This window comes from Lampetra fluviatilis, chromosome 35 (genome assembly GCF_964198595.1).
Source record: "Lampetra fluviatilis chromosome 35, kcLamFluv1.1, whole genome shotgun sequence".
Taxonomy (NCBI): Eukaryota; Metazoa; Chordata; class Hyperoartia; order Petromyzontiformes; family Petromyzontidae; genus Lampetra; species Lampetra fluviatilis.
The window spans coordinates 6,083,877-6,098,623 of NC_136309.1; the positions used below are offsets into that span (position 1 = coordinate 6,083,877).

Sequence of the window (14,747 nt, forward strand, 5' to 3'; positions counted from 1 at the left end):
TATTTTGCCACTGGTAAAGGAGGTCTCATAGTGAGACAACGCTACTTTTACATTTCTCAGAAGAAGAGGTGGGATTAATCATTATTGTTTGAGATAACTTCAGATGCAAAATGAAGTGCTGTTTATCGGGAAACAGCTTTTTACAATTCTCATCAGCTCACGCGGTTAACAAGTCCGTTCTCCTACTCTTACCATCTCTTTTGGCCCATCCATGTGCTATGAAGGAGGGCCATTTCCCGAAACGTCGACTATTATGTTCTCCTCTCAGGCTCATACAAACACACAGTAAAAAAGGTGGAGTTTTAATTACTCATCATCACATCACTAATTATTCATGTACCCTGCCAACGCAAACAGGTTTGTGTAATTACACATTAATATTTTATATTTTTTCTTTAAAAAGAAAAACCCACATTTTTTCCATGACGAACGAAAATGAAACTTTATATTTCGGTTGTAAAAGCTTATTTTTGTTTATACAGAGAACATAAATCATTAAAAAAAAATATTTATTACCAATAAAATGACATCATACACCAGGGCTCAAGGCCACTCGTTACATAACGCATCCGCGCCATCTCCGCCGGTTGACTGCTGCACGTGAGGGCATGATTACGCCACAGGGGATGATTTGACCATACTTCACGCTGGCAATTGCACCTTTGAAGGCAGGGGAGCATAGGTGTGTGTATTACAACAATGTACTGGAGCAGGTGGCTTTGTTAATCGCGTACGTGGTTATGGTACACGTCGTGCATGCCCACAAGCCAAGTGTGTGGTTGATGGCTTCGTTTTTGACTCTCTATTACGTGGCGTGACTGACAGATGATATTCTCCCAACACAAGCACGCGAACGGGTTTGGGTCTCGCGCAGTTTACGAGTTGCCTGTCGCCGACGGATTTCGTTTGGGCTCCACGAGCAAAGTCTTCCTCTTCCGGAAGACGTCTTCCCTGTTTACGGAAGCGTTACGATTCTAGAAGACGTATTCTTATTCTTGGTTCTTTCGGTAAAGTCACGTAGAAGGGAAACAATAACTAAATATTTTTTATATTTTTATTATTTTGTTTCCCTTCTACGTGATAATAAAAAAAAAATATTATTCTATTGTTTCCCTTCTACGTGCCTTTACCGAAAGAACCAAGAATATGAATCCCTGCAGTCACGAAAGTTTTACATCAAAATTTAAGACATTCTGTTTCTAGAACACATCTTCCCTATTAGAGTGGCAAGATTCCATACTCTGTGACTGACAGATGCAAGGCAAGATTCCGTTTTGAGAAGTAAATCTTCCGATTCGAGAAGACTTCGTACTATTCCAGTAGATTTCTTCCGATCCAAGAAGCAAATCTTCCGATGATTTTTAGGAAGGAAAAAAATACTTCCGATTCAGGAAGACGGCCACGTGGCCGATAGCAGTAAACCACGCCCCCCCCCCGAAGTACTGACGTCACTTCTGGTCACGTGTGGCGCGTCCGAGGCAAGATGTCCGCGCCGGGCAGGGAACACGTGGAGGAGGTGGTGGAGGAGGAGGAGGAGATGTCGGGCGAGGAGGAGGAGGAGGAAGAGGAAGAGGAGGGCGAGGAGGAGATGGCAGAGGGTAGCGGGGAGTCGCAGCCCCGGGTGTACCTACCCGGGCAGCCGCTCTCGGCGGGCGAGGAGTTGGTGCGCGACGACTCTGCTTACCACATGTACCACCAGGCGCAGACCGGTACGGGTCCGGGACAGGGGTAGGGTTAGGGCTATAGCAGGGTGACTGTGGGGAGAGTTAGGCTGATAGGGTAGAATCGGGTCAGGTAGGGTCAGGTAGGGTTGGGAAGGGTCAGATTCGGTGACCCCCCCCCCTCAACTCTGCGGGCCGGGTCTGCAGAACGCGTGGCCCACTCCGTGTTGTCTCAGGGAAACTCCGGCCGCGGTGCTGAGCGGCGATGCAGACATCAGGCAGGGCCCACGATAAAAAAAAAAACTTTTACAAAATAAAAGTTGGGACTTTAGTGTGGAAAAGTAGGCCAAATACTCCGTAGAATTAGAACGAATGTCTAAAGCTCACGATAGTGGAGGCCCTGACATCAGCAGTAAAGTGAGCAAGATATTGTAGGGCTGCACCTTTACCTGTTTAAAATATTTATGTATGGGGAGCGGTGGCGCAGTGGTATCGCGCGCGCAGCCAACACCAGTGACGATTTTTTGAACTGGTCATGGGCTTCCCCTAGGTCGACTCTGCCTCAAATGAGTACTAGTGCGGTGTGTAAAATATCGCCACGGGAGAGACAAAGGCGGTCGGGCGTGGTGCTGGCCACCCATCCCCTGCCATGTCGGCCTTAACAGCACTTGCCCCAAAATCTGATGAGGCTTTACAGGGGATCTTTATCTTGTATGGGTAAAGGGAGGTTGTAAGGAAAAAGTGGACAATTTTTTGCTCGGGTGTCTCCGTGCCAATGATGACTTCTTGTCCACCGGCTGATAGGACGTTCTGAAAACTAAGACGCACCCCAAGCTTGTGTCCGGTGCTAATGAGCTCGTACAAATCTGGTGACACACACACCTACCGAATTATACAATTGGCATCTTTCTTCCCAGACCTGTTTCTTAACAATGCTACTGAAGTAATGCACTCTCGGAAGGAATGTTTTAACATACTTTATTTTCTTTTCATGAGGGATAGATATGCACAACTGTCAACCCATACGGTTTACCCGTATTCTTGTACAGGAAAACTGAGTTTTCAGGTCCATACGGCGTACAGCCGTTTCAATATCGGCAAAAACATGGTTTTTAAAATCTATTTGTGTTTCTCCCATGTGATAGGACTTTGTAGGATGAACTTTGAGATTTATAAGGGCACGGAGTGACCAATAAGGTCTGAATTATTCTGTAAAAAAATTAACCCGTAAAAACAAAGTTTTTCACTATAAATTCTTTATATGCGTGGCATCGGTTTTATTTTATTATTCATTTCTGTTTTTCTTGAGTAAGAGTTTAATTTTTATCACATTGGTATTTTAAATTAAATATGAAAAAAAAAATTCCTAAAAAGTGGAAAATTTTTGAAAATTTTTTTCACGAAAATAAATTGTCACGCACAACGAGTCTGTGTGCAAAATGTCAGTTCGATTGGATCACGGGAAGTGGGTTAAAAAACGACCGAAAGATTTGCACGGTCGTAAGCGCGCAAGCAAGCAAGTGAACTTAATATAAAGGATTTAAAAAGTAGGCACAGATAAGGGGTTTACAGGTATGGATATGGAAAGGGGGCGAATTGTCTGCTTATTTGTGCACCAACTTTTCCTTGAAAATGCAGGGGGGGGGGGGTGAAGTGAATCTTATGATCTCGAGAATATAGTTCAATTTTCAAGTTTATTCTGTCTTAACCAGGGAGTGAGAACTCGAGACCAGGACAGTCTCGTGTGCAAATGTGACCTGGATCACAAAAAATTACAAAAGCAAAACAAACTAAAAATAAAGTAGAGGAATGAAGCAGTCGGGGCAAAAACAATAACTGTGTTGTTGGGTGGTTTCCCTTTCTCTCTGCGCAGGGGCCCCGTGTCTCAGCTTCGCGTTCATCCCCGACGAGCTGGGCGAGCAGCGCACAGACTTCCCCCTGACCATGTACCTGGTGGCTGGGACGCAGGCCGACACGGCGCAGGCCAACAGGTGCCTGGGCCTTCTGATGGTCGGCAGGAGCGTTGCAGCCACCATTTCCTTACCACAGCAGCTACTGAGATCCTCATTCGTGCCTTAATCACACCCCCACTGGACGTTTGCAACTCTCATCCACAGCCTCCCCCAAATCCCTCGGCCCCAAACTCCAGACGATCCAAATGCCGCTGACCAATTCCTCACACCTGTAAATGAGACCACGTCATTCCAACACTCCCGATCCCTCCACTAGTTCACAATCCAATCCCGGATCAATATCAAGATCGCTCTCGCTGTTTTTAAGATCCATTGACTTTTCCCTGCCTGCCTCTTTCTCTCCAGTTCTCCCCACACTCTCCTACATCTCCCCAATATATCTCACTCCGTTCCTCCCCACATCCTCTGCTCCAGCAACCAAGGCTTTCTACCAAAGCCCACAGTCAACCTTCGCATAGTGGGAGGTCACTCATTCTATTTTCCTCCGCTTCGTGACGTTATGTATTAAGGACGGTCTTGTATTCACATGCTCTTGATATAGCTTTACCGATTTCCAATTTAGTTTTTTTTTTTATTTTGGTTGCGGACTCCTGTCCTAATGCATGTCCTCCCAGCAGTAAACACAAGTACACAGCAGCGTCGATCATTAGCTCACGTGTGGCAGGCTAAATGGTGGGTATTCCCACCTCTTACAAGATAGCTGGCCGGCATGAAAGAGTAAAAAAGAATAACCCCTAGAGGGACTCTCTATAGCTCCCTCCAGTGGAGGCCCCTGAGCCGGCAGTAGCGTGAGCATCAATGACGGGGTGTCACCTGTTCCCCGTGGCGATGGCCGTCCCGCTCCCAGGCTGCTCGTGATGAAGATGTCAAACATGTTGGGCACTGGCCGCGGCCGCGAGGAGGAGACTGCGGCGGAGGACGAGAGCAGCGACGACAGCGACGACGAGGACGCCAAACCACAGATGGACACGGCGCTCGTGCCACACTACGGTGCCATCAACCGCGTGCGGGTGAGCGGCGAGAGTGAGCGGTGTACTCTCAGGGTGAGCGGTGTGGCGAGAGCGAGCGGTGCGAGTGAGCAGTGTGGCGAGGGTGAGCGGGGACCCGGGCAAACGATCGATCAGTGGTGTTATGTTTGTAAATATGCGCCCGGTGCCCATGGTGCAGAGGTCGCAATCGGGTACCCGATACACGTACCCTACCCGATACCCGGCTAGCCGTACCCGGCCGGGTACGGGTACCCGTTTGCGACCCTGGTGCGGCCGGGTACGGGTAGGCCGTGAGTCACTGGTGAGTCACCGTGTGTCACTCATTTCCCAACGTCGTGTCTCTTCTCACAATTCAAGTTCCTAGAATCAACCAACCCGCGCCTGCAACATGGCTTCATCCCAGAGGTCGCAATCGGGTACCCGTACCCTACCCGATACCCGGCCGGGTACGGGTAGCCGGGTATCGGGTAGGGTACGGGTACCTGTTTGCGACCCTGGTACGGCCGGGTACGGGTAAGGCATCAAAACCCGTTTGCGACCTCTCCCGTGGTGCAGGTGTCGCGTGTCGGTGGGGTGGCGCTGGCGGCTGTGTGGTCGGACAAGGGCCGCGTGGAGCTGTGGGACCTCCGGCCCCAGCTCGCGGCCGTCGAGTCTCCGCAGGCGCTCGTGAGCTTCGTGCGCGAGAAGCAGAACGAGCTGAGCCCCGTGTTCTCCTTCTCGGGGCACCTCGCCGAGGGCTTCGCGCTTGACTGGTCGCCCACCGTTCCCGGTGAGTGCCGCCCCCTCGCTCTCCCGGGGTCACGCTTTCATTTAACCCGGTTTGTTGGGCGTCAGGGTAGCAAAACTTGGCAAGACCCCTGCCTCCCCCCCCCCCCCCAAGTCTTAAGGTTTAGTGAGGCTCTCCTGGGTAAACGTGTAATAATAATGATAAATAATAATTTTCGCTTTCCAGCTAAAGCTAAAATGCAAAAAGCTCTGTGCAGTGGGGAGCGCAACCAGTTTCTCAATTTTCTGACTTCCCTATTCATGCTGTCCAATCAAGGTTGACGGTGTTAATGTGTTAGCTCTGTTCAGACGGTTTTTCTGTGTATGTCCATCGATCATCCTGTCTATAGCGGGGAGGGGGTCACAGTCGCTCCCTCCATTTCTTACCATTTCACTTCTTTGTAATGCTTTGCAGTTGAGGGGGAAATTCCACGATTGCTCTCCTTCGGCACGGGCAGTCACATTAATCTCGTAAACATGATCCAAAGCAAGCAGAAAGTGTCAAGTTGTGTAGCCAATCGGGGCTTGCCCGTATAGAAAGCTGGTCAAATCGATTCAAGGATTTGCCGATCCTCGATCCCGTGACGAGTGTGGCTCTGATCCTAACTAACCCCTGCCACCCCGGTGCCCCCCCCCCCACCGACCCCCAGGCCGCCTGCTGAGCGGGGACTGCAAGAAGAACATCCACCTGTGGAGCCCGCGGGACGACGGCTGGCACGTGGACCAGAGGCCCTACACGGGGCATACCAAGTCCGTGGAGGACCTACAGTGGTCTCCTAACGAGGCGACGGTAATTAGCGGTCGCCTTGGCGATTTCTACCCTCACCTTCCCCCCCCCCCAGCCGCTCACTTCGTATTTACGCTCCGGGTGTCGGAATGCAAGTAGCGATTGTTTCAGTCTCGTTTGCTAAAAATAACTTAAAACGTCACGTTTATTTTGAGTAACCAGGTGAGAATTTGAGAGGCTAAGATAGCAGTCTCATTTGCAAGAGTGACTCGGGGTCACCAAAATGACAAAAGCTAACTAAATAAAGTAACAACAATGTGTCCGGCCTGCGTCTTGCCGTTCTTGTCTTCGCGAGTTGACAGCGTTTGCCTCTCCCTCTGCTGCGTCGTCGCCGCCGCCGTGCAGGTGTTTGCGTCGTGCTCGGCGGATGCGTCGGTGCGCGTTTGGGACGTGCGCGCCGCCCCTTCCAAGGCGTGCATGCTCACTGCCGAGCACGCCCACGACGCCGACGTGAACGTGATCGGCTGGAACGGGCGCGAGCCCTTTCTGGTCTCCGGCGGAGACGACGCTCTCATCAAAGTCTGGGATCTGCGCCAGTTCCAGGTACCGGGGGGATGGGGCGGGGGCCCTCATGATGCCGCTCAGAGGTGGCGCACGTTTGCCACTCATTGCAGAGGTTTTCACCCCCGGTTGGAATCCGGCAGGCCACCCCGGTTATTGCTGCGATTATGATGCGCTGTGTGCTTCACAGCTGAAGTTTAGAATCCAAATTGGCCAAATTAGAAATGTTACCTGCAAATTACTCCATTGGGATTGCACGCGCAGCAGCGATCGTCACCCCCTACTGGCAAGCCAGGTGCCGAGATAGCCTCTACCGCAACAGGGCACCCCCAGGGACAGCTGTCGCTAGGAGTGTCCTTTCAATTGTTTGAGATGACACGCAAGTCGCTCGTCACGCGTGTGAAGTGCTCGGACGCCCCGGTGTAAAGGAGAGCGCTCTATTGCAAACAAATTGTGATTAATGGACATCCCAGAAAAAAATATAACCGACCTGAAATTGTGTCCTAAAAATACCAGGGCTAATTCAGTGCTGGGGCGCCCCAGAATGTGATTTATTACAAAACTCCATGACTTCCATGAAGACCACATTTAGTCCATTGACAGCTGGCAAATCAACATCCATCTCCTCGCTGCTCTGAAGCTCACGAAGCTCGCGTTGCTCGCCGTGACGTCTTCAACCACCGTCTGCAGCGTTCTCCGATTTCATTGTCGTCCGAATCGTTTAGCAGAGTTCTGTGAATTAAATCTCAAGTATCGCACCTCTCGCAAGACGTGCACGGCGTGACGCACGACTCGTGCGGCGTGGAACATGCGATGTGACACGTGCACCCTCGTCACCCCCCCCCCTCCCCCGTGCATGCGCACGTGAGCAGAAGGGTGAGCCCGTGGCGAGTTTCAAGCAGCACACCGCCCCCATCACATCGGTCGAGTGGCACCCGGGCGACAGCTCCGTGTTTGCGGCATCGGGCGCCGACGACCTCCTCACGCAGTGGGATCTCGGCGTCGAGAGCGACGCCGAGGCTGGCGGCGGCGACACCACCGGGGAGCTGGCCTCCATCCCCCCCCAGCTCCTCTTCATCCACCAGGGCCAGAGCGACATTAAGGAGTTGCACTGGCACCCGCAATGCCCCGGCGTCATCGCCAGCACGGCGCACAGCGGCTTCAACGTCTTCCGCACGGTCAGCGTCTAATAACCGCGAAGCGGTGACGGAGGGAGAGGACACCGGCTGAAACCTGCAGCCGCCGAAGTGGTTGGGGGAAAAATAAAAACAAGGAATGAACTCCGACTCTTTTGCACAGCTGGCCAGAAGAGCAGCGAGCTACTAGAATTATTATTCTGATATCTGAGAACTCGATTATTACATTGTTTTGTCCCCCCCCTCAGCCTCATTCCGATTGTGATATCGGCATCGTTTAATGGAGTCTCGGTGCCCCTTGCCATGGGATAGAGAAGGGTCAACTGGAGAAATAAACACGGAACTACTTCTGGAACCTCTTATCCACATGTGGGGGCACCCTGCTACAGTAAATTCCAGCTTTTATCATTTTTTATTCTCAGCTGGAGTTTAGCCAAATTAAGAGACGAAACAATTTCACGTGATGGGGGTGTTTTATGCAGTCATCGGTTACCAGGCTGAGAACATCAACTCGCTTCACCTGAGGACCCAGAACAATCGCAGGCATCCAACACTCGGATTGGAACTCGGGCTCCCTCCGCGGTGCCGGCTCAGCATCTTGGACCACTCAGCCACCTGGCCCCCTTGAATTGACACCGATGGGGTTTTACGATGGTTTATTTGTGCACGAAACCTGCAACTCGCTACAGTTAAGAATCGAATTGAAACACAGGCGGCCGATCCCCGGCTCCGAGCCCAGGACACTGGCTCAGCGGCACCGTTTTGGCACCTCCGACCCACCCGGCCACTTCCGATTGAGCAGCCTCCAGCGGGGCTTGGCCTCCTGGTCTGGTTGTGTAACACTGCCACCACCGTACCCCGCTTACAAAGTAGAGTTCACTGCAACTGCTGCAACAGCTCCGAGCGTGTCTGCCCTGCCCCGTCTCCTCGTCGCGGTGGGAACTCTTTAAACTTAACGGTCGACGCGCGGCGGATGACCCAGTGGCGGTCACGAGGCGCCTCGCTGTGTTTTTCTTGTAACGTGAATCCGCGGTGTGGGGGCAGGGGCGTGTTAGAGATGCCTGCGTGGTCACGTAACCCCGCGGTTGCGTAGGAAATAAAAGCGAGGTATTTACACGACGCTTCCTCCGTCGCCGTTTTTGAAAGAATGAGGCTTCGGCCGGTTTGAGTGTAGCATTGTTCCGTGACGATTCGTCGTCGGGTGGTTCGACGGGACACAATATAAGCAAGCCAAGTGGACTGCTGCCGAGACGCTGAATGTCAAAACAGGTTTAGAGTTGCAGCTTCTATTGGGCCAATGCTGCCTAAATGATGCACTTTTCAGAAGGCTGTGTGGCTGATGTGATGTGTAAAAAAATAGGAAACTTAATGCTTGAGGTGGAAAATTGTCTGCTTATTCATTAATCGGTTATAAGTTTTCTTATCTTGATACGTATAATTGTGGAAATGATATGCTAATTTTGGGTGGAGTTTAGCACAGACCACTGCACTGTTGACCTGGCTGCCCGGGGTTCGATTACAAGGCACCAAGCCGGGAGTGAAATGCCAATACACAAGGGTGGTAATGAAGCTTCTATGGCGACCAAGCAAATTAACAATAACAGTAGCCCGAGCAGTAAACACAAGTGCATGTTCTCTATTGCCAAGAAATTCTGGTCTGTTCTGCTTTTGAGATGGGGAGGTGGTTCGCACGCTGCACAAAAAACAACTTACCAGAGTTCAAATCCTGGCCAGAGCCAAGATCACTGACAAGTGTACTGTATCTCTAACCATGCGCTGACCAGGGTGGTGAAGTATGGCCAAACAATTACCATAACCGCCAAGGCATGGGAACTCCCTCATCCGGCAGTGGGGTGACGAACGGGGCTGCAGGCTATTTTGTTGATTTTTATACTTTCAGGATGAGGTCCACGCATTAAGGAACTCTGCACAGACGAGGGGAAAAAAAGAGCGAGACTACGAAACCATCCGTCCTGGATCGTAAGGAGTCGCAGGATTTGCTGAGGGTTGCTTAGGACCAGACTCCCGTCCCCCCACTCCTCGGCCTCTTATTCACCACGAGCCGGGCAGCCAGAGGTGTCGCGTTACGGGTTTGATGTTGCAGCATGGCTGTGGGAGGGGGAGTTGAGAGGTCACCAGTGGCGTAGCTAACGAGTGCGCACACCCCACGTATCCACAGCGCGGTGGTGGGGGGGTGCGGGCTAAATTCCAACAGCGCAGAGGTGGTTGGAGGTTCAAAGTTGTCGGTTTTATTTTGGTTGGATGTTAACGGATGAGCTCTTGGTGTTTGTGATATTTCACGGATGAGGTGGTGGGAGGCTGAATGTGCGACATTGGAGTTCGCGGGTCGGAACTTGCCGGTTGGGCAAGGGCTGCGACGGGCAGGGCGGTGGTCACTACTTCCAGCCACTCCACTGCAGGGAAGTGTAGCGGACGCCGTCTCGGGGCATGGGCGAGCACAGCAGCACCGTCTTCTTCACGTTGCTGCCGAGACGCGCCGCCGCGAGCAGCTCCACGAGCGCCATCGGCCGCTCGTCGTCGTGACACAGCGCGATGAAGTGCGAGTGGAAGCGCAGGGGGTCTCCTGCGGATGCGCGCCACGAGAGATTAGCGGCCTTGCCAACAGCTGGCTTGAAATGATAACACTGGTCAACACACTTTTTCTGGCATAAGGTATTCCAACGGTTTTATGGTGATTTTGGGGTGCCGATTCCAAATCTGGCATCAGTTTGTCTATCACGTCAGGTTTGAGTGATCAAATGTTGCATTTTCAATAACAACTGCAGAAGAAAAATATTAAATAAATGTGGATATCTACATAAAATTATATTATAAACACACTATCCTAAAAATACAGCACCATATTTTAACACTAAAGCAGTCACTGACTCGCAACAACTTGCAATCATAAGTGACAGAGTTAATTTCTGGTAAAATCAATGAAAATGGGGTATGCGGGATAGCATAAAAATGAGATGTGATAGAGCAAATATGAGATCAGATTTGGAATCCTCACCCTGAAATTAGTATAAAACAGCTGCAAAAGTCCAGGCCAGAATTTTTTTTTGTTGACCAGTGTAATGGTTAGGACTGGTCTGTATTAACGCTGTTCCTATAGCGCAGGGCTTGTTTCGAAAGCGCCGCGTTTCACAGACGGATGCAGTCTGCCAGGAGGGAGCGATATTGCCGTGTTAATCCCAATTCTGAGTAATTTACGGGTCATTTTCAAATTTGACAACTTTTCACCGTGATGCCGCCGACAATGGACCACTCGTTTCGAAATGGCATCAGGGGATCTTTAACGTCCGCTGTGAAGCAAATGGTGCTTTTGTACCGTTAATTACACCCGAAGGATTAACCAGGGTGGCCTGCCAGATACGAACCTCTGCAACACATCAATGACGTTTCATGGAAATCGTCACTGGCAATGAGTGTATAAACACCCATCACAATGGCGTTTGCAAAACATCCAAAAATATAGGAACCACAAAGCTTGTGCAATTGTTAGTCGCATCGGTTCTGGCATTCTTTCTCGCTTGTCCGGTTTCCTGCACCCCCCCCCCCACGTGCAAAGACTGCGCTCCTTACAACGGCGGCGTCTTCATCTGCCATTAGCAAGAATTACGGCGCAATATAAAATCATCAATAGGGGCCATCCATTCAGTAGGTACGCAAAAATCTGTCAAAACTTGACCCCTCCCACCCTGCCTGCCTGCACGCACGCGTACTTTTTACACCCCCCCCTCCTATCTGTGTACGTTTGCTTGACCCCCCCCCAAATCCTATAGAACGGCCGATATTTAATCCAGGCAGAAACGATTAATATGAACGTGTTTAAGCAAACAGTCCACCGCCCGACTAACTCATTTGAAGGCCAATGTAGACAAAAACACATTCCTGCGGAGGGAGCTGGTAGGAACGTTGGGTTGCTCGGTCAATGGCCAGGGTCAACGGCGGCGTGGTGTATTCCGCAAATATGCCCGACTGTGAGGGCGGGCACAAGCCGGCGTGAGTAGGTTAAACGTTGAGTTTTATAAGGGCACCACGGGGTGACCAGCCCCTCCCCTCCCAGCCCCACCCAGCCCCTCCCCATCCTCCCCCTCCCCACCCATCCCCTCCCCACCCAGCCCCTCCCCACCCAGCTCCTCCCTACCCAGCCCCTCCCTGCACGACGGACGGACACAATAATCCCCTGTGGGCTGGTGTAACCAGGAGGTTCCTACCAGTATTATAGAGGCTTCACACCCCCCCCCCCCCATACGCATTTGGGTTAACCCCCCCACCTCCCCCCTCCATGCGTACGTACTAAACGGATGGCCCCATAATAGTCGCAGCATCGTGTTTCCATGTTAACCAAAACTTCCTAAGCGTGGACGCGCCTGATGGCTAAGCTCTCCCCCTCTAGCGGGCGATGGTCGAATTCGCTGCCCCCGGCAGCGTTGTACGTGAGAGGGCCGGGCTTGGGGCCGTCCATAAATGACGTCACGCGATTTTTGACCCCCCCCCCTTCGTCACAAAAAGTCAGACCCCCCCCCCCTCAAATATGACGTCACAAAGCTCTGCACCCCCCCCCCCCAAAAAAAAACATGCTTCAAATCGCTTTAAACTATTGTCATTATTTAATGTGGCGCTGCACTCTGTTGTAGGAGCAAACATTTATTAAAAAGTCTATTTTATTAAGTAGAACATGTTGTCTATATTGATTTAAAGTTGCGCATTTTGATGTGACGTCACATTTCTCAACCCCCCCCCCTCGTCACAAATGTCTGACCCCCCCAGGTGCGTGACGTCATTTATGGACGGCCCCCTAGGGGTGTCCCTGGGTGGGGGGCCCTGCACGACCGAATGTCCCCGTGGCCTCCCACCCACGTTCACTCTCTGCTATGCCCCCCCCCACACCCAGCGTACCTGGTAAGATAAGACGAAGTAATTTTTTTATTTATATAAATAAAAGTTAATGTTTACCTTTCCTATACTTGGCATTCCTATTGTTTTTGTAATGTTTGTTGGAACGTTATGACCTGCCACTACCGGAGAGCTTTTTTATTCATCGGATTCCTCCAGTACGAATAAAGGTTCTGATACCCAGAACATTTAAAATCGGGTACACACCCCTAGCCCATCATTCATCCTTCAAAGGTCGATAAAATACCTGCCCCCACTGTGCCGAAATCTCCCACGGTATTGAACTCGCCCTCAAACCCACAACAACGTGGAATTCCCCGGCTGGGGGCACGCACGGCACAGCACGACTTCTTTCGCACCGTACGCAGCCAACCGCGCTACCGCGAGCCGCACCGGGGTAGACGAGGAAGTCTCCCCCGAACTTGGCTCCGCTCGTGAGGTGCAGGCCACGCCGCTGCAGGTCGCGGTAGACGCGGTAGCGCAGCTCTTGGTGCGCTAGCGACGGGTGGGGCCACAGCGCCGAGGCCGCTCGCCACTCCACGACGCGCAGGGCCCCCGCGGCCCTAGCTGTGCGCACCTGCACCAGCATGCTCTCTCGTGTGAACTGAAGACCAGCATCATCATCGTCGTCGTCGTCGTGCTCATCATCGTCCTCGTCGTCACCAGCAGCAGCAGCGGCATTGTCCTCCTCGGCTTCCTGGCCGGCATCGTGGTGGTCCACGCACGCCTCGCCAAGCTCCATGTCCTCCAACTTTTGCTCGCCACTCTCAGCCGTCACCTTGCCCCTCTCACCAGCATCCTCAGCAGTTTCGAAGGCGAACTCAGGTCTCTCCTCACCGGCATCCTCAAAGTCTCCCCTACCTCCTCCACCACCACCGCCACCCATCCCATCTCCACCCCTCGTCTCTCCACCACCACCACCACCACCCATCCCATCTCCACCACCACCACCCACCATCCCATCTCCACCCCTCGTCTCTCCTCCACCACCACCACCACCCATCCCATCTCCACCACCACCACCCACCATCCCATCTCCACCCCTCGTCTCTCCTCCACCACCACCACCACCCATCCCATCTCCACCACCACCACCACCCACCATCCCATCTCCACCCCTCGTCTCTCCTCCTCCTTCACCGCCGTCGCCGCGTCCCCCCCGCGTCTTGCGCCGCTTCGCCTCGCGTCCCCGGGCGATGGTGGCGGCCAGACCCCCCCGCATGCGTGCCCTGCGCTCCCGAATGGCGAGGCGCCTCTGCTCCCTGAATCCTCGCTCCCGTTCCTCCTCCAGCTCCTGCACCCTGCGCTCCATCTCCTCGCCGCCGGCGTCGCCCTCCTCCGCCGCCGCGGGCCTCACGAGAACGGCGGCTCCCGTCTCGGCCAGGAGCCTCGCTTCCTCGGCCATGAGGATCACGGGGAGGCCCAGGCGCGAGTTCTGCCGGGGCTGCCGCGCCAGGGAGCCCGCGGGGGAGCCCGCGATGCCGTGCCGCTCCCGGAGATCGCGCGCCTCGGCCGCGCTCCACAGCAGCGCCGCGCCGCCCGCGGACACGTGGACGAGCAGGGGTCCCTCCTGCTGGTCCGACATGACCCGACCCGACCCTCTCACCCCCTCACCTGAATCCCTGTCCTCACCCCTTGCCCTGTCCCGACCTCACCCCCTCACCTCACCTCCTCACCTCACCCCTCACCTGAATCCCTGTCCTGCCCTCACCCTGTCCCGACCTCACCGCCGTCCTCACCTCACCCCCTCACCTGACTCCCTGTCCTGTCCTCACCCCTTGTCCTGACCTCCGTCCTCACCTCACCCCCTCACTCCCTGTCCTGCCCTCACCCCTTGCCCTCACCCCTTGCCCTCACCCCTTGCCCTGACCCCTTGCCCTGACCCCTTGCCCTCACCCCTTGCCCTCACCCCTTGCCCTGTCCCGTCCTCACTTCACCCCCTCACCTCAACCCCTCACCCGACTCCCTGTCCTGTCCTCACCCCTTGCCCTTTCCCGACCTCACCGCCGTCCTCACCTCACCCCCTTGAC

General features: G+C 53.2%; 2 protein-coding genes across 2 annotated transcripts; one reads left to right on the top strand and one right to left on the bottom strand.

Moving 5' to 3' along the window:
* Nucleotides 1-1,230: 1,230 nt before the first annotated feature.
* GRWD1 (glutamate rich WD repeat containing 1) lies at nucleotides 1,231-8,921 on the top strand. The gene is made up of 7 exons (XM_078872821.1): nucleotides 1,231-1,709; nucleotides 3,535-3,652; nucleotides 4,482-4,644; nucleotides 5,179-5,392; nucleotides 6,039-6,178; nucleotides 6,521-6,718; nucleotides 7,549-8,921. Exons 1-7 carry the CDS (start codon nucleotides 1,484-1,486, stop codon nucleotides 7,864-7,866), a joined length of 1,377 nt encoding a protein of 458 aa, XP_078728947.1. The 5' UTR covers nucleotides 1,231-1,483; the 3' UTR covers nucleotides 7,867-8,921.
* A 549-nt stretch (nucleotides 8,922-9,470) lies between these two features.
* On the bottom strand, nucleotides 9,471-14,593 carry TSEN34 (tRNA splicing endonuclease subunit 34). The gene is made up of 3 exons (XM_078872823.1): nucleotides 13,804-14,593; nucleotides 13,111-13,581; nucleotides 9,471-10,396 (listed from the first exon to the last, which is right to left on the bottom strand). Exons 1-3 carry the CDS (start codon nucleotides 14,300-14,302, stop codon nucleotides 10,209-10,211), a joined length of 1,158 nt encoding a protein of 385 aa, XP_078728949.1. The 5' UTR covers nucleotides 14,303-14,593; the 3' UTR covers nucleotides 9,471-10,208.
* Between the last annotated feature and the right edge of the window lie 154 nt (nucleotides 14,594-14,747).

Coding starts and splice junctions, on each gene's coding strand:
- GRWD1 (XM_078872821.1), top strand. CDS start 1,484: ATGTCCGCGCCGGGCAGGGAACACGTGGAGGAGGTGGTGGAGGAGGAG. Junction 3,653..4,481: donor GACACGGCGCAGGCCAACAG/GTGCCTGGGCCT, acceptor TCCCGCTCCCAG/GCTGCTCGTGATGAAGATGT. Junction 5,393..6,038: donor CTGGTCGCCCACCGTTCCCG/GTGAGTGCCGCC, acceptor ACCGACCCCCAG/GCCGCCTGCTGAGCGGGGAC.
- TSEN34 (XM_078872823.1), bottom strand. CDS start 14,302: ATGTCGGACCAGCAGGAGGGACCCCTGCTCGTCCACGTGTCCGCGGGC. Junction 13,582..13,803: donor GATGGTGGGTGGTGGTGGTG/GTGGAGATGGGA, acceptor GTGGTGGTGGAG/GAGGTAGGGGAGACTTTGAG. Junction 10,397..13,110: donor AGACTTCCTCGTCTACCCCG/GTGCGGCTCGCG, acceptor GCGCATCCGCAG/GAGACCCCCTGCGCTTCCAC.